Below are 22,620 nucleotides of genomic sequence, written 5' to 3'. Positions count from 1 at the left end.
GAAATTCAGAAAATGTAATGTTAATTATAGTGTGGAACATTATCGTTACATACAGCCGCTCTCAGGGGGCATCTCGTTTTACTGTGGAGGCCAGAGCTACTCAGTATGGACCGCCTACTTCATGTTATCAAGTGCTGCATCCCCCCCGCCTGGCACTCCAAACAACCCCCCTGGTCCCAAACGCCCCGTCCTTTCAAAGAAGCATAACAGCTAGCCATTCTAGAATTTTAGGGAGAACATTTTGGGTATTTTTCTTCTACAGGATTAAAAAATCTTTCAGAATTACTGGTTCAGACATCCACCACTCCTAGTGGTCTAGATTGCTTCAAAATATTAAATCAAGCTGTAATTAAACTTTTTTACATTTAATTTTAGACCTTAAATTTCTATATCATTAAGATCTCAATGTTTTAATGAAAGTAGAAAATAGAGTATAATTCAGTATCACCTATTTGTCTCAAATACAAGTACAATGAGTAGTAAGTAGGTAAACAGGAATGACAGTAACAAAAATAGAACTTGTGTTTTTGTCCAATAAGAATTAACTCTATTTCTCTAAATTCAAGGTGTATGGCAAGTCGAATATTTGATCTTAGGGACTGTTACATCATTAGTTTAACACTTAAACACTGAAGGAGGCAGTTCTCTATTCACACAGACTTCTTTCTACACAGATCTGTAAATAGTCTGAATATGTATATTTCAAATTAGTCTATGTGATCCTGTGTTCCTCTCTTCAGAAGCATCAGTAATGCATGTGGCCAACAGTTTGAAACACGAATTGTAAATGAACATAGTGTATAATCTTGATAATATGAAAAGAGTCCCAAATACTTATTTTTTAAAAATGGTAACATTAGGAAAAAAACTATAATCATCATCAGTTCTATTTCCTGAAAATTCAGTTGAGGTAACCTCTGCAAGTCACAGCTCCACATTTGCACACAGTTCTGGCCCTCTTTTTGGCTGGGCTGTGGTCAACAGAATCTGAAGATATATCTCCAGAACCTGAATACGTAGAAAAAGAAATACGGGAGAAAGAGTTAAGACAATTCATAATGAGTTTCAAATTTTCTTTCAGTTGTAAATTGACAGAATCTTTACAAACTGTCTTGAAAGGATGCTGTGGGCTAGTAAGAGGTAAAGTGTATGTTATTAGTCCATATTTATGAGAATGGATTTGTGAAATGAATGAAACTTACTAGTAAAATCCAATATACACGCATTCGTTTCATAAATTGCTTAAGAGCCATAAAGCAAGGTCAAGTAGTAACAATACGTAACGGGCATCATACTTAGAAAAACAAAGAAAAGAAAACACATGTTGTCACAGTAAAGCAAACAGAATTAAATGTTCTCTTTAAAAGCCAGATTCAGTTAGGAATGGAATAAGCTCATATGTGATTTAAATCATATTTTCAATCTTATCTTTTAGTAAATATTCAGAAATGTAGGCTTAAAATTTTTTAAATACAAGTAATATTGAGAAAAGATGTTATAATAAATAAGCTTCTATATGGAAGTTCTGAAAAGAGCAGGCAGCAACATGCTGTAGAAGAAAGAGCATTACTCAGCCCAAGATCAGGCAGACCTGGATTCTAGTATTAGCTCTGTCAGATTAGCTTTGTGCCCTCAGCAAAAAGACAAACTCTTATAGCCTTATTTTTTAAAACCTTAACATGAGTTTGGTTCAGATACTCTAAGGTCTTCTCCTATTCTGATTAGATTCTTCACACTGAAACTCCACCAAAGAAACTGTATTTGAAAATCATACCTTTCATTTGATAATCAAAAGTGAGCTCTTCTCCAGCATTTATAGTTCTCGTGGAAAATAATGCTATTCGGGGAAGACGGGTGTCGAGGTTATCAATGAAAACGTTGAACACCTGAAGATTCGGGTCACACTAAAAAGGAACATGAGAACCCACTGAAGTAAAATTGACATGAACGAGCTCTTCTACATGCTATATAAAATCTTTAATTTCCCAAAGTATTAGTTTTAAGTTCTACTAGAAATTAACTTGCTTATTGTTTAGAGGTCTTTGAGGCATGCACATTTAAAAATACTGTGTTCCCTTACAGAAAATTTCAGACATACATAAAACTAGAGAAAATAATATAGTAAGTCCACATATATCCACTATGCAACTTCAAAGCTTATTAACATTTTTGTCAATCTTTTTTCATCTAGTCCCAACTTCTTAATTGTTTTTGGGGAATTTTAATGCAAATGTTAGATAACATTATCATTTCACCTGTAAATATTTTAGTAAGGTATATATATATATATATTCTTTTTTTTTTGCTTGTTTCTGAAATTTTTAATTTAATATTTTTGGAGCATGTTTCACAGCCGGTAACTAAAACCACAGAAGGTGCAACTGCAGATAAGGAGGGACTACTGTATCAAAAGTTTATTGAAGAGCCTAGAAAGATTCAAAAAATGCCCAAGTAGAACATCTAGAAATAGAAATATTGAAATTAAAAGTAAAACATGCTCTAGTAAGGCATATTTAAAGAACTTGAGGAACTTTAAAAAAAAATCAAATCAGCACTGTAGAGCTCAAATTTCATGTTGCATGGGGTTTCATTTCTTAAACTTCTGTTTGGAATTGCTCAGCATTTCGAGAACTCGGCACTACATTCTAGCATATGCAAGAAAGATCCGGTGAATCATACTGAGAAATCAAAGTAACTATTTAATTGTCCTTGAATAGAATACATCTATTTGGAGAGTATCTCAATTTTATCGTTAAGAAAAAATTCAACATGTAAGTAAACCAGGAAACAAAGGAGTCAGAAGGTCCCTGACATTTCGTTACTAATCATAAACTAGTTTTTTGGTATAAAATCCATCAAAAGATTAACATGGTCTACCTCCTTATATGGTCAGCTATGGAACTTATGCTCCAAGACACATTTTCCTTGTAATCTATGAAATGGAGATAATGTCATCTAATCTATAGAATAATGTCAGTCTCACAAGCCTAATACTATGTTATCCATCTAGCACTTAGGAGGTGTCCAGTAACTCCTAACCTCCCTTACTTTTGGAAATCGTTTTTATAGAGTATAAGATTCTGGAGTTAAGGGTCCAAGTGTATTCTGAGTTCTTTTCAAACAAGAATTAAGAATACTACTTCATAATTTAGAAAAGTAGCCCTAAATACTTCAATACTCTAGAAATTCTTAAATTTTATAAAAATGTTAACGTTTACATTTTAAGAGAACACGGCAAATCTACCCTTCTTTAGTTGTGTATCCTAACTTTAGCTGTGTTTACTTCTGTAACCCATATAGTTACGTGTTAATTCTTAAACTTTTTACCTCTTAACTCCTCTGCTCATTAATTTCCTCCTCTATACGAGGACAATACCTATCTCATAAAGTCGTTGGAAAGTGTAAATGAAGTAACATATGTAAAGACTCCTGCAAAATGGATGTTATTTGGTAGGCACCTTGATGAATTTTCCTAAAACAGCAATAATACCAGGAATTAACAGAAGAGGCCCTTGTATTAAAATACTTTGGAGATAATAAAAGAGTATATAATTTAAAGACAATTATTCCTCAAGTATGGAAAATCTTTTAAAACAGTACTAATTAGTCCTGTCTATACTTTCTCTCTTACACTGTGATTCACAAAATGAGACACATTTCCATATCGAGCTGCATCCACTGTGAATTCATCAGATTCATAGTCCAGATCAAAGAGATATGTGATTCCTTTGTTGTCATATAACTGCCCCCGTCTTTCAGCTTCTTCACTTGTGATAACCTAAAAAGAAAACACTATAGTATATTATATAGCTATTGCTGAAGAAACACCCATCCATAAATCTATTAATTAACATATTAATGCCTTCAAGGTGCATAAAAAGAAGTAAAAGTGCCATCAAAATAAACATTCACATAAACTAGAAGAGCTAGATGAACAGAGGAGGGAAATCAAAGAGAGGAGAATGGATGGTGCAAACGAAGTATGACCGTTCAAATGAGAGTGAGGACAACCCAACAATTAGCAAGCGGAAACAGTACCCAACTTCGATTCTCATTTATTTGATATGTTCAGAAAAGCTACACGACTGCAGCTCTGTGTAAGACACAACAGAGTGTAAAGGACTAAATTTAGAAGTAGGTATGCTCTAAATAGGCTCTGAAGGCATATTTTTCCTATAACGAATCTGTGTACAGTTACAAATGGAAATTTGTTACAAATACAGGAGAGAAGGTACGTTAAATTTGCGGTCAACTGTTTGGAAAGTTTAGTTTTGTAGAATACGTGGTTTTCATGAAATTCTGTAGCTCACAACCATCATCCATACAGTTCTGCTCTGAAGAACACAGCCTGACCACACGCTCAGCTCAAGAAACCAAAAATGGCTCAAGTGATTCATGGTGTCAACCAAATTTAGCTGCCACATTCATTAAACCAAAAGAAGAGAACAATTTGATTATACAAGGTCTAGTATTCTGAATAGTGATTTATAATAACCTGCCATTATCTAAAAATTTCAGGATCAAAATAGGGATGCAGTTTACCCTCAGAATTCTGGATGAATACAGATAATTAAAGGGGATCTAATTCCAAACAACTTTTAAAATACCTGGTTTGACAACCCCAGACATGCAGTCCCACTCATTGTTCTAGCCACAGCTTAGCCCACCACTCAGTTTGAAAACGTGTGGTGTAGGGGTGAAGTGCAGCGATTCTGCAGCCTTGGTTTTGAACCTCGGCTCTTCTTTACTACTAACTAAGTGACCTTGGGCGAGCTGCTTAATTTCTCTGTGCCTCAGTTTCCTGCTGTACAATAATGGAGGAAATACTACCACCTCACAGAGTTGTTGAGAGAATTTAGTAAGAGTTGAAACGCAAGGTGCTTAGAATAGTATGCCTAAAATAGTATGTGGTAAATACTATTTTTTGTATATATGCATTATATGTATAAAAATAAATGTGCTCAGTAGTTGGTATTTTAGAGAATGGTCTTTGTAGCCGAGTTACAGATGCAAAGAGTTTGGATTTTTCTTATCGGTGGCTGCAATAAATGTTTTTATGTGTACTTTACAATACTTGCTCATAAAACATTCATGTACTCTACAGTATCATTCATGCTGATGCAAAATTGAGTTTTGCCAACTACACTTAATCATATTTGGTCAAATGGGTGAAGTAAATTACAATTTAAAAGTTTCTAAGTCAGGATGTATTTAGATCTGATATTCTTCTTAGGACTTTTGTGTAAAAATACTGGTCATATTTTCAAAGTTGCAAATGCCAGTTTCAATGACTATGAGTGAGTGTTTGTTGAAAGGCGACTCTACTTCATTTGTCACTGCGTATGATTTTTTTGTTCACATTCAAGTTTGTATTTCTCATGATGCCAGTGAACCCTTCCCTCAAACCTGAAGTCCGTACATATCTGCAAACGGTAACAGCAAAACGTACCAAGCGTGTTTGTTACTGAGGTAAAAGGCGGCGCCTCAAGAGCACGAGCCTCCCGCACACTGTGCGCTATGAGAGAAGCGAGCGTACCTCTCCGACATACTCCATGACAAAGCTCCTTCTCCTAATCTTCACGAGGGTCTTTACGCCCCAGCCACAGCCATTGCTGGTCCGAAAGATGCAAAGTGAATACTGCGTGCCTTTTTGGACAATCCTGTTGGGACAATCGGGTCCACACTGACACCTTGAGTTGCATTCGTAAATGGGGGTGCCAGGTGGGATTTTAATTTGCTGATTTTTATTATAAGCCAAAAGAACTCCAGCTTCAGCAGGACAACATTTCTCAAAGAAGCAATCTGTGCATGAACAACCAAAGGTGGCTTCATTCACTAAGCTGATTCCAGGAGCTGGTTTGTATTCATTAATGTAGTAGAAGTCTGAAGGGGGGCCCTCTAAGTCCACAGTATTTTCAACAAAAATCATTCCTTTGTGATTCTTCCTTCTGTTGAGTTCGTCCTGCCATCTCTGCAGAGCTATCCTTTGTTTAGCCTTCTTTACAATGTATTCAGCAAGGGCAGGCTTCAAAGCTCTGTGATTTTCTTTTAGAGTTATTGCTTTGCCTTTCTTTACCTGAGATAAATAATTATGCTTGTCATTAGAGAACTGCTGAAGCAGTAATGGGCACTTGAGATTTTGCAAAGGTTCCCAAGTATTTGTAGAATCTGGCCATCCTTTCCATTTTACAAGATAATATTCCATATCCTTAAAATATAAAAGAAAATGCAAATCAGATTATGACAGACCCAATTACTGAAAAGAATTTAATATCTTAAAGAGTAAGGTATTCATTATCATTTTTCTTAATAAAGTTCAGAATACACAGCCACAAGTTACTAGCAGATAAAATACAAATCATAAAAATAAAACTATTTTTCTTTATATTACATAAACTATGCATAGAATTTAGATGTGGCATGACGTTTGACCAGAGACAAAAGAGTCGCACCTGGAGAAAGATAAAAGCACTGAAAGTCATGAATATGTTACCAAACAGTGATCAAGTGACACAAAATATATTGATCTTGATCATGGAAATAAGTTGTCCCAAAATGAATAATTTATGACCCAGGTCAGTGGCTTGCTTGGCCAGCACAGATGTAGGCATCCTCTAAGGTCCGTAATTTCATATTTTACACTGGCTGTGAGGGAAGTTCTTTTTCTCAGTGTCCTGGGCACACACCCCCTAGATTTTCTAGAGTGAACTGTCCCATACAGTCATTCCTGGCTGCATGTGGCGACGGAGCACAGGAAATGTGGCTAGTCTGAATTGAGATGTGCTCTAAGTGTAATACACACTGCACTTCAACAACTCAGCACAAAAAAATAACGCACAATATTTGTTAATTTTTAAAAAATATTTCTTAATGTGTAAATATCGATTACACGTTGAAATAATATTTGGGGTTAAATTAAATGTATTACTCAAAGCAATTTCACCTGTTTCTTTCCATTTTGTTTAACATGGTTACAAGGAAATTTAAAATCATAGTCGTCCTTCGGTATTCACCAGAGGATTGGTTCCAGGACCCCTCTCGGAACCCCAAATCCACGGATGCTCAAGTCTCATATGTAAAATGGCACAGTATTTGCATATAACCTACTCATGTACTTTAAATCATCTCTAGATTACATACAATATCTAATATAATGTGAATGCTATATAAATCGTTGCCAACACATGGCAAATTCAAGTTCTGCTTTGGAACTTTCTGGAATGTTTTTCTTTTGCAAGTATTTTCGATCCGGGGTTAGTTGAATCCTGGGGTGCAGAACCCGAAGATACATAGGGCCGACTGTATACATATGTAGCTTGTACTATATTTCTATTGAACAGCACAATTCCAGAGAGTTCTTACCTTAGACTCGCCCGCGGCTGGATTAGGCGGCAGGCCCTCAAGGCACCAAAGATCAAATACTTTGACTTATCCCTCAGACTGCTGCTGGCCACCATGGTACCTGAAATCTTGCCTTCCCACCCCAGTGACTGGCTACGTTTTCTTCCCTTAAAGCCAGGCAATGTGCTATGTTAAGTTTCTCTTAAAAATGGTAGTGTATGTAAGAAAAAAAATTTTCAAGTAAAGCCTCTCAATTTTGTCTTTGTTCTCTGGAATAGTGAACATATATCCACGAGCGCTAGGGTAAAACGCCTTCTGAAATATGAAAGTGATTAAACTGCATTCTACGGTTTTTAGTTATTTTAATTCATAGATATTGATAAAAACTTAACTGGGATACATTTGCTTTCTCCTGAAATTTTTAATAAAGGTTTTATTATAAAGTAAGGATGTTTTACTAGTCATAGTTTATTAATGCCAAGTGACCTGGCAGGTCTAGGCAATGTGGTATAAGCCGCACTGTGGAGACACCACTGGGTGAGGGGCACTGAGGCAGCTTTGCAGGAGGTCACCTGACGAGTGAGAGGGCTTATCTTCATCTCGAGGTTTTATTATATTCTACCCAATAAGCAGTAATGCTTGTTAATTAAAAGACCTTTGCTTCTTTGTGAAAATGGTCAAAATATGTTTTGTTAAAAAAAGTGGCTCAATTATGGTGTGAGCATTGCACAAAAACTGTACTTCTATGGAAATATATACTATGATTCCAGGACACAAAAAGCCTAGGCATGTAACAGAAGCGTCAGTCATACCGGCTCACTAAAACGTAACATGGATTTCTCCCTCCTGAGGTGACTACTACAATTCGGGATTGCTGTTGGCAGATATATGCTCAATAATAATGAGATCCACTTGGCAGTATCTAACATTACCGATTCCCCTTAATTATGAAAGTTAAAAATGTTTCTGATTCCAAAATAAAGCAATGCAACCCTGGTCCTCTTTTTTTTTTTTTTTCTCCCTGCTGTAGCTTTTCCTACCGTAGCCCTGGGTTATACCAAAGTTACCAGCAAACAAGGAAAGAAACAGAAATGGTGGCTTCAAGTCAGGTGATTAAGCTAAATTATCATTCAGCAAAACTAAGAACACTGCCACTGTAGTCAACTTCCAAAATAACGTTCTATGATGAGTCGCTTGCAAGCTCTGTATGTTAATCACATTGTACCTACCTAATTTACGGATGGTAAAGATGCTTCGAAAGCCTGAGTGCTACAGAAATATTAGTAACGTTTTATTTCTACTTTGTAGACTCCTTTTATTTTATAAGCCTTGTTTTACTTTTAAAATCAAAAAAAGATCTTTCCATTTTGAAAAATAAGATAATTTTATACAGAAAAATCAGTTTGACTTAAATTCAATTACTTCAATACCCTAAAATTTCAAATAGAAGTCAAAAATTTCTTAAGTCTCATAGGATATCAGTATCTTATTCAGATATGCAATCAACTCTTGATTACCTATAGAAATGGAGTGGAGTCATAAAAATGGTCTGTTAATCATTCCTGTATAATTTGGAATGCATCTTATTAATTTTTTTCTTCAAGACATTTTCCCCACTATGTTTAGCTTAGGTTAAATTCATTCAAATATTTTAGTATCTATTATGAGCATATGAAAGTTTGGTCACTAGAGGGTGTGATGAGATGCAAGGTAATACTAGCCTTTAGGAGCAAAATCTCGCTGGGAAAGGAAGGCAATAGTATGTAAAATAAGTAGCAGTGCAAGGTGGTACAATTTTAAATGCCAAAACAAATAAGACAATAGATACCACTAAAATACACAGAGGGAAATCAATATAGGTCAATGAGAAAAAGGTACAGAGGAAGTAGAACAAACTACACTGTGAAAGATTGATAGCATTTGTTGGGTAGGGCACAGGGCAGGCAGGATGAAAAACACAAGCAGAAGCCTGGAGCTAAGATTTGCGTGAAGTATCCAGAAAACAGTGAAGAGATGGACTTAGCCAGCTTTACAGTTTAGAACACTGAAGCGAGAGAGAGAATGGTAACGGCAAGGCAAGAGCAAATTCCGGACAGCTCTGAACACCTGACTTTATCGTAGGCCAATGGTTTTTACAATTCTTAGAAACCAAGGTGTTTCTGTGGGGAGCTTCATTCCATGTAAATACATTTAATTCCATCTTGTCTACTAGGAACTGCACTTACACAATGCAGACACTCAGGGCTCTGTCTTTGGCCCCTTTTCACACTAAACAAGGGTTCATCTCTTTTGAGAATCTGAAGAAAGCTACAGACCTTCCCCTATCAAAAGTCACATGTATGATACAATGGGTAAATTCAGGCTATGTGGATTCTAGGCTAAGAATTCTTGCTCCAAATGTTCTCTCTGGGCAACCTCTTCACTCCAATGGTTTTAACTGTATGCTGATTCTCCCAAAATTTTAGCTGCAACCCCATATAGTCAATAGCCTACTGGATGTCTGTCCCACAGGTTCTTAATCAATCTATCTACATGGAACTCGCCACTGTTGTTCCTGAATGGTTTCTCTCTGTATTCGCCATCAATGGCAGCCTTACCCCCATCTGCCTAGTCACACAAGTCGCAAACCATGTCAATCTCACCTCTTCCTTCCTCTCAACCCAAGCCATCACCAAGTTTCTCCACATGCTTCTTCTGGCCCACCTCTTTCGCCAGAACACCCGTTCCTGCAAGCCTTCAGCTTTGCCTGGATTAGGACACTGATCTCCTACCGGTTTCCCTGCCACCAGACTGATAACACTCCACTCTGTCCTTCTCTACTAACGTGTAGTTTTCTTATAAAAACAAAAAATCCACAGTGCCAGCCATTCTGTTATTTTCTTGCTTAAAAATTTTAATGGCTCGCCCACTACCTAAAGAATTAAGCTCAAACTTCCTATTATAACAAAGATCATTCTTGACTGGGTCCCTGATGCCTCCCTGACTCAATGTTCCAGTGTGGCCCCATTCACACACCACCCTCCAGCCACACTGAACTACTGTTAGTAACTGAACATGCCAGGCCTTTTCATGCTTTTCTGTTCCTTTGTTCACACAGTTATTTCTAATTAGAATGTCTTCTTCCATTTGCCTACTGAACACTTATTTCAGTCTCATCTTTTATATGCAGAAAAACCTACTCATCTTTAAAACTCAGCTCAAATGTCATCTCTCCCGTGAAGTCTTCCCTGCCTCTGATTACTGCCAACTCGTGTTCCCATTTCTAATCGAAACTATAAGCCATTTGTGGGGAAGGAAAGAATCTTATTCTTTGCAGCCCCAGAACCAAGCACAATTCCCTACTATATCCTAGGCTTTGACTAAATGTTTCTGAATGTATAACGAAAAATACAACTACCAACACGTATGCAATATAAAAATCACAACAGTAACGATATGGATCCTTAAAAGAAATACAGGCTGCTCAACTTAACCTGGAGATAGCAATTCATGGTTTCTCAGTATTTGTTCTGTCATCTGCTGTCTGTAGCCAGTAAGTGGTAGCTAGCACAAACACTTTAAAATACATATATCTATGGGGGCACCAAAAAGAACAACAAAAAAAAATCTGCCTTCCCATTAGCTATTTTTCCCCTGCAAGTTTTGAAGTAATCACAGTATTCACTATTAGTGGTAGAAAAGCCTTAATCTGATTATGAAAATCCCAGTGTTCCATGAGAACACAGTTTGAGAACTATTACAGTCAATGGAAAGTCACTAGATTTCCATACCAGTAATCAGACAGAGGGTAGGAGTTTGGGGGCCTGGGTTAGAGGCCCAAGGCTGACACAAACGAACAACATGACCTTGGAGAAGTCCCTCTTGGAGCTCTGCTTGCCTGGTCTCTAAAATTCAGGTTTTAGTCTAATGATTTCTGTTATTCCAGTTCTTAACAAATCACTCTTAAGCGCCATCAGTCTTTTAGGAGTATGACTCTATTGTTAAATGTGGTTATTTTGTTAGTATGTGGTAGTATGTGTTAGTATGTGGTAGTCCTAGAGACATAGAATGATCTGGATACTTTAAGAAATCAAAGCTTTGGGTAGTATTTCTTTAATATTTGATTCCTAAGGGAGAAGCCCCACTGATGTGCATGGGTGTTCTTCACTGATGAGGTGAGGATGTTAATAAAGAGAACCCAGTTTTGTCAGAGATTTTTCTGTATGAAGGGGTGACGTGGCAAGAACATGGCACAGGAGGATCACACAGCAGTGAGACTACCACAGCTTACACCTTTGAGTTCCACTGGACCTGACATGAGCTCATCACGGTAACCACCTGCTTGTTCCCCCAGCTAGCATACTTTCCACTTCCCGAGCTGGCTATTTCAGACCTCCTCCTCTTCCCTCAGGAGTCCCTATCCCACAGCCTCCCCCGTTATTTTCAGTAGCACGTGACCCTAGCGTGGAGCTAGACAAGAAGGGGACCACAGACACAACAGGAGAGAGGCCCTTCCTCCGTCAATTACCCCCATCTCCTGTGCCTTCAGTCTCTTGCTCTCTCCTGATCCTCTCTAGCATCTGAATATCCCTTATTTTTTAAAGGCAAAATTAAACTAAACCTCCTTTGAGATATAAATGCTTGAATAAGTAAGGGATCTTGAAAAGATATGATAAATTACTAAAAGGTCAGAGATCGGAGACTAAGGTATAGTCTCAGTATAAGATGCTTCATAACATGCAATTTTTAAAATCATATTATCTACTTGGATTTTTTCTTAAATTAAAAATTATAAACACCCTTAGACCCTACACAGCCCTTCTTCAAAGCTAGAGTTCTGGAAAGAGTCGCCCATACCACTTGACCCTACTCTCTCACCTCCAACTAATTCTTTAATTCATTCTATTTCGGCTTCTTCTATCCATACCACAGAAATGCTCTAAGGGTGTCAATGACCCGTCCATTGCTCAATCCAGAGGGAGCTTTATACTTCTTTGACCCACTGGGTATGACTCTATTTTACTGACATTATCTCCTCCTCAGGCTGCCGTGTTTACTCTTCTGATTTTCTTCCTACCTTTCCTGCCAGTTTTTCTCCGTTGCTTTGACAGTTCTTCCTGGGAGTACCACTTACTGCTCCTCAGTCCTGGCTCTTCACCCGTTTTCTCTACTTGGATCACTGCAATGGCCTCTTATCCTTTCGATCCACTCACGGCACAACAGCCAGAGTAATATTTTCAACACCCCTCTCTCCCCAAGTCACTCCCCTGCTCAAAACTACAAAATATTTCCCTATTGCCCTTAAAGTCCAAAATTCCTTTCTTGGCCTACAAGGAGATGCACTTTCTGGGGCCTGCCCCATCCTTCCAGCCTCATTTCAATCCCTCTATGTTCCACTCACACTGCAAATTCCTTGAAGGAGTCAGGCTCTCTTCTGACTCAATACCCTCCCCCATTATCTTTTCACCCTTTAGTACTAAGTTTAAACATCAGACCTCACGGACACCTGCCTACTCTCTCCAGGATGAGCTAGAGCCTTCTGTTACATCAGCCTTACCTCAACTATAATTAAGTCCTTTGTACAATGATATTTAAGGTTTTTCTGCTCTCACTGAAAGACAGACCCCGTGATGTCAGGGGCCACGCCTCTGTGCCGTTCTCTGCTGAGACTGCTAGTGCCCAGTGTGTGACGTGGCAGACGGCAGAAGACTGGAGAAGTACCTGCAGAGTTAATGAAGGCTAACTGTACCCAGTCCTGGGGCTTCAATCCCCATCTTCTCGCCAATCGCTTCAAGAACAATGCTTCCACTTAGTTCTCACTCTTGATTTGGAGCCACATTTCCAACTATCTACTGGTCGTCTTACACGTAAATGTTCTCAGCCTTCTTCTCCAACTTCAATCTAGTCCTCCTATCCTAATCCTCCTTAAGCCTCATCTTCCTATATTCCTGGGTCTTGGTGAACAGTATTACTATCCACGCCATGGCAAGCTTTCCTAGATGTGGATCCCTCACTGCTGGATCCCCAGCCAACCCCCTGACCACTAAACCACAGACTTAAATTTTACATCCGCTATAATTCAAAAAAGCACCAACTGATCTTCATCGTTACTACTTTAGTTCAAGCACCACCTCTTCTTGCCCAGATTACTGCAACAGCCTTTCCGAATGTGTAAGTTACACATATGTCATTCCCCTTCCTGCCAATCCACGTTCCTCACTGCAGAGAGGAAACTCTCTGAATTGCATATCTGATAGTGTCACTCTTTTCAGAACCGTTCAGATGACTCCCCACTGCTGCAGGACGGCTGGAGTTCCTCTACTCGTCTCTCACTGTCTCTCACTTCCAGATCCTACCACCCCATTCTCTATGTTAAAGCCTTAAGGAAAGACTCTACTCATCTTATCAGGCCCCAGCTGGATATTATCTTTTCTGGGAAGCCTTCTCTGACCAGCGCAGGCATACCTCTCACAGGTCACATCATGATGTCTGCCCTAGCGCTTATTATACTGTTGCATTGGGTGATTTACTCGTCAATCTTTTTCACTGGGCTGTGAGTTCCTTAAGGTTAGGGACAGTTTCCCATGAACCTTTATTTTCCCACTGCCTAATGTAGTACCTGACACACAGAATAAACTCAAATGTTTATTGAGTGAGACAACAGAAAGGTGAAACCAGAGATATCAGTCAATAAACTGCTGCTATAATTTAAGCGTGACGCTATGGAGGTCTAGTCTAACAGTGACGGTGAGGACTGGAGAAATCACTGACGCAAAACCAATTCAATTCATCAACCATGAACTAAGTACCCATTACGTACTAGGGGCTATAGTAAGACACGGTCCTGGCCCTCAAATTGTTGCCAGTTCAGCAGGTATGAAACAAAGCTACAAAATGTGAACAGCTCTAGAATAATGACAAGAACAGTGCTTTATAAGTCCTGAATATAAAGCAATTAATTTTGCTAGAGGTGGGGAAGGGAAGAAGGCTCTATGGTTGGTGGTAACCTTTCAGTTGAACTTTGCAGGCCATGCAGATTTTGCAAGGAGAGAAGGGAAATAACATTTCAAAGAGGGAACTGGATGAGAAAAGCAAAAGGGCACAAAGGTGCGTGATGTGTTCAGATATTGGAATATAAGCTATGTTTGTTTTTTAGCTAGATTCTCAATGCTTGAAGAGTGCTCAGCTCTTAGTAGACACTCAGTAAACCTTAGCTACATGGAAGAATTTACAAGTATATCAGTGCGGTAAGGAAGTAGGAAATGTTACAAGAGAACATACAAGTAGGATATGTTACAAGTAGGGTATGTTACAAGCTGGAAAGGGGGCTGGTGGCCAGATGATAACAGCCTTAGTCCAAAGGGTCTCAGCTTAGACTGGCAGACACCAGGGAGCCATTCAAAGGGCTAAAGGAAGGTCCTAATGCAATCAGAGCTGTGTTTCAGAAACAACTGCAATGGCTTTGAAGAATATGGTACTGAAACAGTGTCTTTCATGAGCTAAATGGAGGGGAACACATAAGAAAAGGATAGGGTGTTAAGATCTTTCACCTGCCCTGAACATGAGAGACAGACAGACAGACAGAAAAGGTAGAAAGGCAGAGGTACATTCAAGTAACACTGGCTTACAGATTCAGTTATCTGTGCTAGGCAGGATAAGAAGTGAGGAATAGGGCTTCCCTGGTGGCGCAGTGGTTGAGAGTCCGCCTGCCGATGCAGGGGACATGGGTTTGTGCCCCGGTCCGGGAGGATCCCACATGCCGCGGAGCGGCTGGGCCCGTGAGCCATGGCCGCTGAGCCTGCGCGTCCGGAGCCTGTGCTCCGCAGCGGGAGAGGCCACAACAGTGAGAGGCCCACGTACCGCCAAAAAAAAAAAAAAAAAAAAAAAAAAAAAGTGAGGAATGTAAGTGGGTTGTAGGAGGACATAAGAGTGCAAAGTGTGCTTATTCCAAAGCAAGGAACCAAAAGGAGAAGGATGAAGGAGAAACTAGTAGCAAAAGTTACCCAAACTGAACTATAATACTCAGAATTCTGTAGCATAAGAAAGAAAACTGGCAGCTCTTTCAATGTAAGCACAGACTCCTTGGTAACTTACTCTGTCTGTCAAAGTATAACAGGAATGAACAGGAAAAGACAGAGAGGTAGAGACCACATAATCTGATGACCTATTAGATTTAGAGGGTAGGGAGGAAGGAAGAATTAAAAAAGTATGAAATTATAAGGTTAGGTAACTGGGAGTATTATGATTCTGTCAAACCAGGTAGGGAACACTAGATCAGGACACAGATTTGAGGGAGGAAAACGGGTACGGTTTTGAATACGTTGAATGTGGTACCTGTAGGGTGTCCAGCTTAAAATGAAGCTCAGAAAGAAGTCAATGCCTCACAAAGATCTGAGGGTCATGAGCCAAACAGATAGAAGTAGAAACCACTGGGAAAGAGGTCATCTACAGAGCGGCTTCGAAGTGAGAAGGGGGCCAAGGACAGAGCCTTGGAGATTATGTATTAACACTTGAGAAGGACAGGTAAGAGACTGTAAAGGAGATTCAGAAAGAACAGTAAGAAAAACTGGTGGCGAAAAGAAGTGGAGATAGAGGTGAGTAACAATGATGAGAGAGTACACCCCTCTACGGCGTGACCGCCACAGGTCAGTCTCTGCTCACAGTAACCCCACGAGCTGGTGCTGTAAAGATCCTCATCCCGTACGGGAAGCAGCGAAGGAAAGAGAACCTATGCAATGTGCTGAAGGTCACGCAACTAGTACATGGTAGAAGCAGAATGTGAACCAGAACCTAGGCAGTCTCTCCAAGACACGAGTTTCAGGGAAGAAAAGAGTAGCCAACAGTGTTAGGTGTTGCAAACTGGCACAGTAAGATCTGAGGTCCTCGAGTTTGGCCTTGAGGAGGCCACTGACAGCCGTCAATCAGAACAGAGAGGGTTAAAAAGTCAGTAACAAGTGGAAAGGCAAGCTACAGCAGAAATTTTTTGCAAACTGTGTATCTGATAAGGGACTATCTAGAATACACAAAGAACTGTTACAACTCAATATAAAAAGACAAACAGCCCAATTTAAGAAAACAGGTAAAGGATCTGAATAGACACTTCTCCAGAGAAGATACACAAATGGCTATAAGCAGTGGTCCCCAACCTTTTTGGCACCAGGGACCGGTTTCGTGGAAGACAATGTTTCCATGGATTGGGGTGGGGGAGGCGGGGGGAGGATGGTTCAGGCGGTGACGTGAGCGACGGGGAGCGGCAGGTGAAGCCTCGCTCACTCCCCGGCCGCTCACCTCCTGCTGTGCGGCCTGGTTCCTAACAGGCTGCGGACCGAGAGCTATAAGCACTTGAGAAGATGCTCAGCATCATTAGCCATCAGAGAAATGCAGATCAAAACCATGAGACACTCCATACCCACAAGGACAACTATAATCAAAAAGTCAGATAATAGCAAGTATTGGTGCACATGTAGAAATTGAAACCCTCATACGCCGCTGGTGGGAATGTAAAATGGTGCGGTCACTTTGCAAAACAGTTTGACAGCTGCTCAAATGGTTAAACACAGAGGTACCATATAACCCAGCAATTCAACTCCTAGGTATATATCCAAGAGAAATGAAAACATGCCCACACGAAGACTTGTACATGAATGTTCATAACAGCATTACTTATAATAGCCCCCAAACAGGAACCCAAATGTCCATCAAGCGATGAATGGATAAATTAAATGTGATATATCCATACAATGGAATATTTGGCAATAAAAAAAATGAAGTATTGATACGTGCTACAGCATGAATGAACCTTGAAAACATGTTAAATGCAGGAAGCCAATCATAAAGGATCCCATAAATATTGTACGATTCCATTCATATGAGATGTCCCAATAGGTAAATCTATTGAGACAGAAAGTAGATTAGTGGTCGCCTAGGGTTAGCGGGGAAAAGAGATGGGGAGGTTTGGGGGGTGATGGCTAAGCAGTATGGGGTTCTTTTTAGGGTAATGAAAATGTGCTACCATCTCCACAAAAAGTTTTAGAATAGTTCTGAGAGGGTACAAAAACCTTTGAATTGTACAGTTTAAATTGGTGAATTGTAGGGTATGTGAATTATATGTCAATAAAGCCGTCTTTAAAAAGTTAGTGGGAAATGAAGTAGAAGGAAAAGACAGGAAATCCTTGAGTGGGGATGGAAGACGTAAGAAAGATTTCGGAAGGTTAAGGAAGATCTGAATAGGTTTATTGATTAAGATAAAGCAGTGGAAAAACAGTGCTTGATACAAAAACAACATCAGAGAGCTTCCCTGGTGGCGCAGTGGTTGAGAGTCCGCCTGCCGATGCAGGGGACACGGGTTCGTGCCCCGGTCCGGGAAGATCCCACGTGCCGCAGAGCAGCTGGGTCCGTGAGCCATGGCCGCTGAGCCTGCGCGTCCGGAGCCTGTGTTCCGCAACGGGAGAGGCCACAACAGTGAGAGGCCCGCGTACCGCAAAAAAAAAAAAAAGGACGTCAGAGATTAAGCAAAGTCCTAAAGGGGATGGGTAGGAAGAAAAAAGAAAAATGGTGACACCTCTGAAAGAATGAACAAAGATACAGATAACTGGTGTGGTGTGAAGATAAGTTGAAAGTTCATCCTTGAAGGATCCAGTGAGGCAGAAGTCTGCAGCTGAATATGAGAGGGTGAGGGAAGGGATACAGTCAGAAGTCCAGAAAAGTAATAAAATTTGGGGAAACTGATGACGAAAATGGAAGGAGCAAGCAAAAGATAAAAAGCTTGTCAAGTAGAACTGAGCATTGCAAGAATAGAAATAATATGTCACGGAACCAAGAAGTGTGATTATATGACACCTGTGGCTAGGCTGGTCAGGCCAGGGTTTATAAACTGAATTGGCAGATGACAGGGTTGTTTTGGGGTTGAAGGCTGCTGAGAGTGTAGGTGAAATGCTTCATCATAAAATCCCACTGAGTGGGGAAGTCAGTGATACCAAAAAGAAGATGGATGTTTCAAAGGAAGAATGGGATTTAATGACTGAATCCATATGGAGGATGAAAAAGAAGGAAAGCAAAGAATTAAGCAAGATTCCTGATTCATTCATCTGCAAGAATGGACAGATTAATTAATTGAAACAGAGTTCTTGTAGAGGAAGTAGGCTACAGAAAACTGAATTACTCAAAAATACATTGCAAGGTTTAGATTGAAAGAGCTTCTTGAAGAACAACCCTGGAGAGGAACAGAAACAAAGTGAGGCCCAGAGAAGTTAAATGACTTCACTGAAGTCATGAGGTTCTAGACGAAGCCTAGAAATGACTGTGAACTCCAAGCCGTTTTACTGTGCAACAGAACCTCACTGCTAGCAGGAGTTTGACGGGATGGCAGGAGATACAAACGGTGATGCTTCTTGAGGAGATTCAGTACCACTAAAATTGGCTTGAACTTCTAGGTTCATCTCAGGTGATAGTGGGGAAATATGATTCAGGAACAAAATGAGTGACAGGAGAAGCCAATCTCAGATAAAACATTTGCTCTGGTAATCCACCTGGAGATAATCAAGAGTTGGATGTAGAATGATATTGATATAAGCACCTTGAAATATTCTAATATAAGAACATTTTATGCTTCAAAATCCTCTCAATGTTATTTGGCAAAACAGATGATAGGACACAACTTTATTATGGCCAAGAATTTTAACCATTAAGAAGAGTTCTGCTTACTTTTAAGGTTCTTTTTATGTCACAGAAATATGAAATACTGAATTGAAGTCTGATTAGGTCTCTTTTAAGGGTCTAGATATTTGCCTTACCTTTTCTACCTTGTAGTCACACAAGTATTCCACCTCATAATTGTTTAGATTCCTTTTGGTGATTCCAATCGATTTACATGTGAGCTTTTCTTTTCTACATAATTCCTGAAGAGTATCAAGTGAAACTAGGCAAGGCACACACCAAGCTACAATAAGAAAATAGAATTCTTTACTAGTGAAATAGCTACTCAATTAAAATAAAACAAAACAAAAAACCAAAAGAAAAAAAAGGGGAAAACTCAAGACCGCTATATCCCCACCCTTCAAGTGGCAATTTTATAAGACTAAAAATTCATATGACAAGAAACCATGTACACGTCTTTAAGAAAAAGTTAACCATTAAAGAACTCTCTTGGTAAATTGGTCTTCCTGGATTTTCTCATGGGTCTCTATCCTACATGTTTAACTGATGTCAATTTCTACTAGGCCCCCTGAACAAAATGTTTCATGTCTATAAGCTTGCATTAGATTACATATAGATGCAAAAGTCGAGATAATATTTTTGACTTTTTCATTGTATTCTACACAGAATTGCTCATTTAATAAAATGTAGATCTCAAGGACACGTTCATTATTGTTAGAAATACATCTTAAATATATTTTAAAATAATCTTACATTGTTAAAAAGTAACAATGTAAGATTCTTAGTTGAACAATAAGAACTGAAATCTAATTGAAACCTAATTCTATAGTTACATACTCATACATCACATGGCCTACTTTTCCCATTTTGGAAGGTTGCATAAAATTTTAACTCCGATTTTGCCCATGCTGCAATGTATTATTATCAAGGTCAATAAACCCAGGAGTTAAAATAAAACAACGGAGAGTATATTGAGTTTTGTTACTACTCATTTCCTGTATTGCTTTCAAAGCCAAGAATGACAATACAGAGAGTATTCAATTTACATAATCCACACACCAAGCTTGAAGAAAGTCAGCCGTCCTCATGATCAACCTTGTAGAAGCCAATAACTAACTCTGCTGCGGAAGATTTTACCCTCAAATTCCCGTAAACAGTATGCTACCATACTGCATTTAAAGTATGTTAACACAAACTGGTATTTAGAAACAGGTAATGAACCTGGCTTTATGGCTAGCGCTAGTAGAAGCACCAGGGAGGATCAAGAGGTCCTCTGCCCCAGCCTCCGCCAGGCCACCGAGCTGCATAATTTTAGGGAGGTTTCCATCTTTCTGGGTTTCAGCTTCGCTGAAAAAAATGGCAGGGTTGGAGTAAACTGGGATTACCAAACAAAATTTATCAGTAAACGCTGGCTTTACTTGGTAGCTCTCCAAGGTAGTGGTGGTAACCTTTTGGGTTGGAGGTAATTTCCAGAGAGGAGAGAACAGCTGGTCTTCCTATAATCTCCCCTCGCCCTCCCCATCTCACACCGGGATTTCACGGTCAGAAACCCTCAAGTACGATTTCCACACGTGCCCCCAACCCCTTCCAAAAAAGGATGCATGATTCTAGACCAAGAAAGTGAAAAGGATTTTCCCCCAAAATATCTGGGGGGAGAGTCGGCTGGTTTTGGAGTGGTGGTTTGGGGGGAGGGGAGTGGCAGAATAGAAACGACCCCTTAAGTCCCTTGTATTGAAATGACCTCCCGATGTTTTGTGTAAAAGGTAACCTCATTATGCTGATCACGTGCAGAGGAGGTTCCTCTGAGCTATCTACCCAGCATGGATTTGTCTACCGTTCCTACCATTTTCACCCAGTCCGAGTTACACGAGGATTCAAGACGCGACCCTCCACGGAAATGCTGTTTTGGGGAATAAGAAAACTTGGAACCTAAAAACTGCAAACCCCCTGCCCCCGCGGCAGAAAAATAATTCATTGGTAAGATTAAACATTTCATGACCACCACGAAAACTTGACACTAGTTCCACACTAACCCCTAGCGGAGGAAAAGTTGGGGGGTAATGAATCCATAATCCACGCAGAGAGGCGCAGCGCTGGAAAATACCTTTCAATTCTATAAGGCAGTGAAAGTTCCCGTCCTTCAGCGCGCGCACAAACACACGTTAGGCACCGAATTCTTCGGCGTCCACATAAATACCTCGCAAGTTACCGGGGTGGGGGGGAACCGATTCCCGTAAGCCAGGGGCTGCCGCCGCCAGTACCCACTTACTGGGGTTCTCTGCAACGGGGAACCGCCCCTCCCGGTGCGTCCGCATCGGGGTGCATCCTCACTCATTTCCTCGCTTAGCCTTCACACCTCTGCCCCGACCTCTCTCCGCTCCTCTGACACTGAGGTCACACTCACCCCACGGGGTCCTCCCGCTCCCCAGTTCCGAAGCCAGCCCGACCGCAAACGTCCCGCTCAAACCACCACAAAGGAGTCGCGCCCCCAGCGTGCCCACGGACCTCGAGCCGCGCCGGGCTCCGCCGGGGCCGCCCGGACGCCACCGCACGGCTGCCCCGCGGGGAGGGGACTCGGGCGCGGCGGGTGGCGGGGGCCGGGCCGCCGGGTCGGCGGGCCGGCAGCGGTAGGCGCGGGCCGGGCCTCGCGGGGGTCGGGCGCGGGAGGGGACTGAGGGCAGCGGGCGGGCCGAGCCGCGAGGAGGGTCAGGGGCCGGGGGCAGGGAGGAGCCCGAGGCGCGCGTCTGGGGGCCGCGGTGTCAGTGGCGCGGGAGGCGGCGTCTCGCCGCGTCGCGCTCCGGCCGGCCCGCGCGTCCCGGCCCCGCTTCCCGGGCCTCGGGAGTTTGCCCGGCGGACGGGGGACAGTGCGGGGCGCCGCTCTCCAGCCCTCACCTCCTCGCGCCTCGGCCCCGGCCGCCGCCATCTTGAGGAGCTTTCATTCAAACTGGCGCGGTCTGACCGGATAGCTCAGCTGGCCTGACGCCCCGCCCCAGCCCGGCCCGCGCGGAACTCGGGGGCCGGGGCGGGGGACTAACCCGCGAGGCGTCCTGACGTCAGCGGAGGCCGACACAGCCGCGGCAGCGAGTGCGCCTGCGCCCCAAGTCTCCTCCGGGCGCTCGGAGGGGCGGGGCGCGGGGGTGGGGAGCGCTACCGTAGGTGAAGGGCCACCTGCCCTGGCCTGGCTGGCTTAGCGCCTGATTCAGGGTACCGACATTAGGCCTTCCCACTCTTGTTAGTTCTTCTACACGGGCGCTACGTGTACGTTGTGCAAAATTGCAAACGCAGAGCGGAGCTATGCGGTGCAGAGTACGTTTCGCTCTCATACCTGCTCCTCAGCCACCTGAGCCCAACTGGCCATTGTTAACGTTTCCGTCCACCCTACGCCCCTAGATCACAGGTTCTCAAAATTGGCTGCACGTTGGGATCACTTACAGGTTTTGTATTTTGGTTTCACTGTCGGAGATTTGATAGGAATGGGGTGCAACCGGGACGTTGGAATTTTTTAAAGCTCCCCAGGTGATTCTAAGTGTGCAATTTGAAACCACCGTTCTAGATCAGTGCTTCTCACACTTGAATGGGCAGAGGAGTCTGGGCATCTGGTTAACATGCAGGTTCGAATTAGGTAGGTCTGGACTGGGACCTGAG

At 41.4% G+C, this 22,620-nt stretch overlaps 1 protein-coding gene across 4 annotated transcripts; it reads right to left on the bottom strand.

Moving 5' to 3' along the window:
• Positions 1-351: 351 nt before the first annotated feature.
• SUV39H2 (SUV39H2 histone lysine methyltransferase) lies at positions 352-21,898 on the bottom strand. 4 transcript variants are annotated; one of them, XM_065871538.1, is made up of 6 exons: positions 21,481-21,658; positions 19,113-19,258; positions 5,537-6,208; positions 3,632-3,778; positions 1,775-1,904; positions 352-1,008 (listed from the first exon to the last, which is right to left on the bottom strand). In XM_065871538.1, the coding sequence occupies exons 3-6, from the start codon at positions 6,203-6,205 to the stop codon at positions 902-904; spliced, it is 1,053 nt and encodes a 350-aa protein (XP_065727610.1). In that variant the 5' UTR covers positions 6,206-6,208; positions 19,113-19,258; positions 21,481-21,658; the 3' UTR covers positions 352-901. The 4 variants fall into 4 exon arrangements, with proteins under 4 accessions (XP_065727610.1, XP_065727609.1, XP_065727608.1 ...); XM_065871536.1 differs by lacking the exon at positions 21,481-21,658 and adding an exon at positions 21,868-21,898 and having other exon boundaries at positions 902-1,008; XM_065871539.1 differs by lacking the exon at positions 21,481-21,658 and adding an exon at positions 21,868-21,898 and having other exon boundaries at positions 902-1,008; positions 6,077-6,208.
• Positions 21,899-22,620: the final 722 nt, after the last annotated feature.

The sequence above is a fragment of the Phocoena phocoena genome, chromosome 2 (genome assembly GCF_963924675.1).
Source record: "Phocoena phocoena chromosome 2, mPhoPho1.1, whole genome shotgun sequence".
In the NCBI taxonomy this organism is placed as follows: domain Eukaryota; kingdom Metazoa; phylum Chordata; class Mammalia; order Artiodactyla; family Phocoenidae; genus Phocoena; species Phocoena phocoena.
Note: the sequence above shows the minus strand (reverse complement) of the source record. Positions and strands in the feature narration are given on the sequence as shown.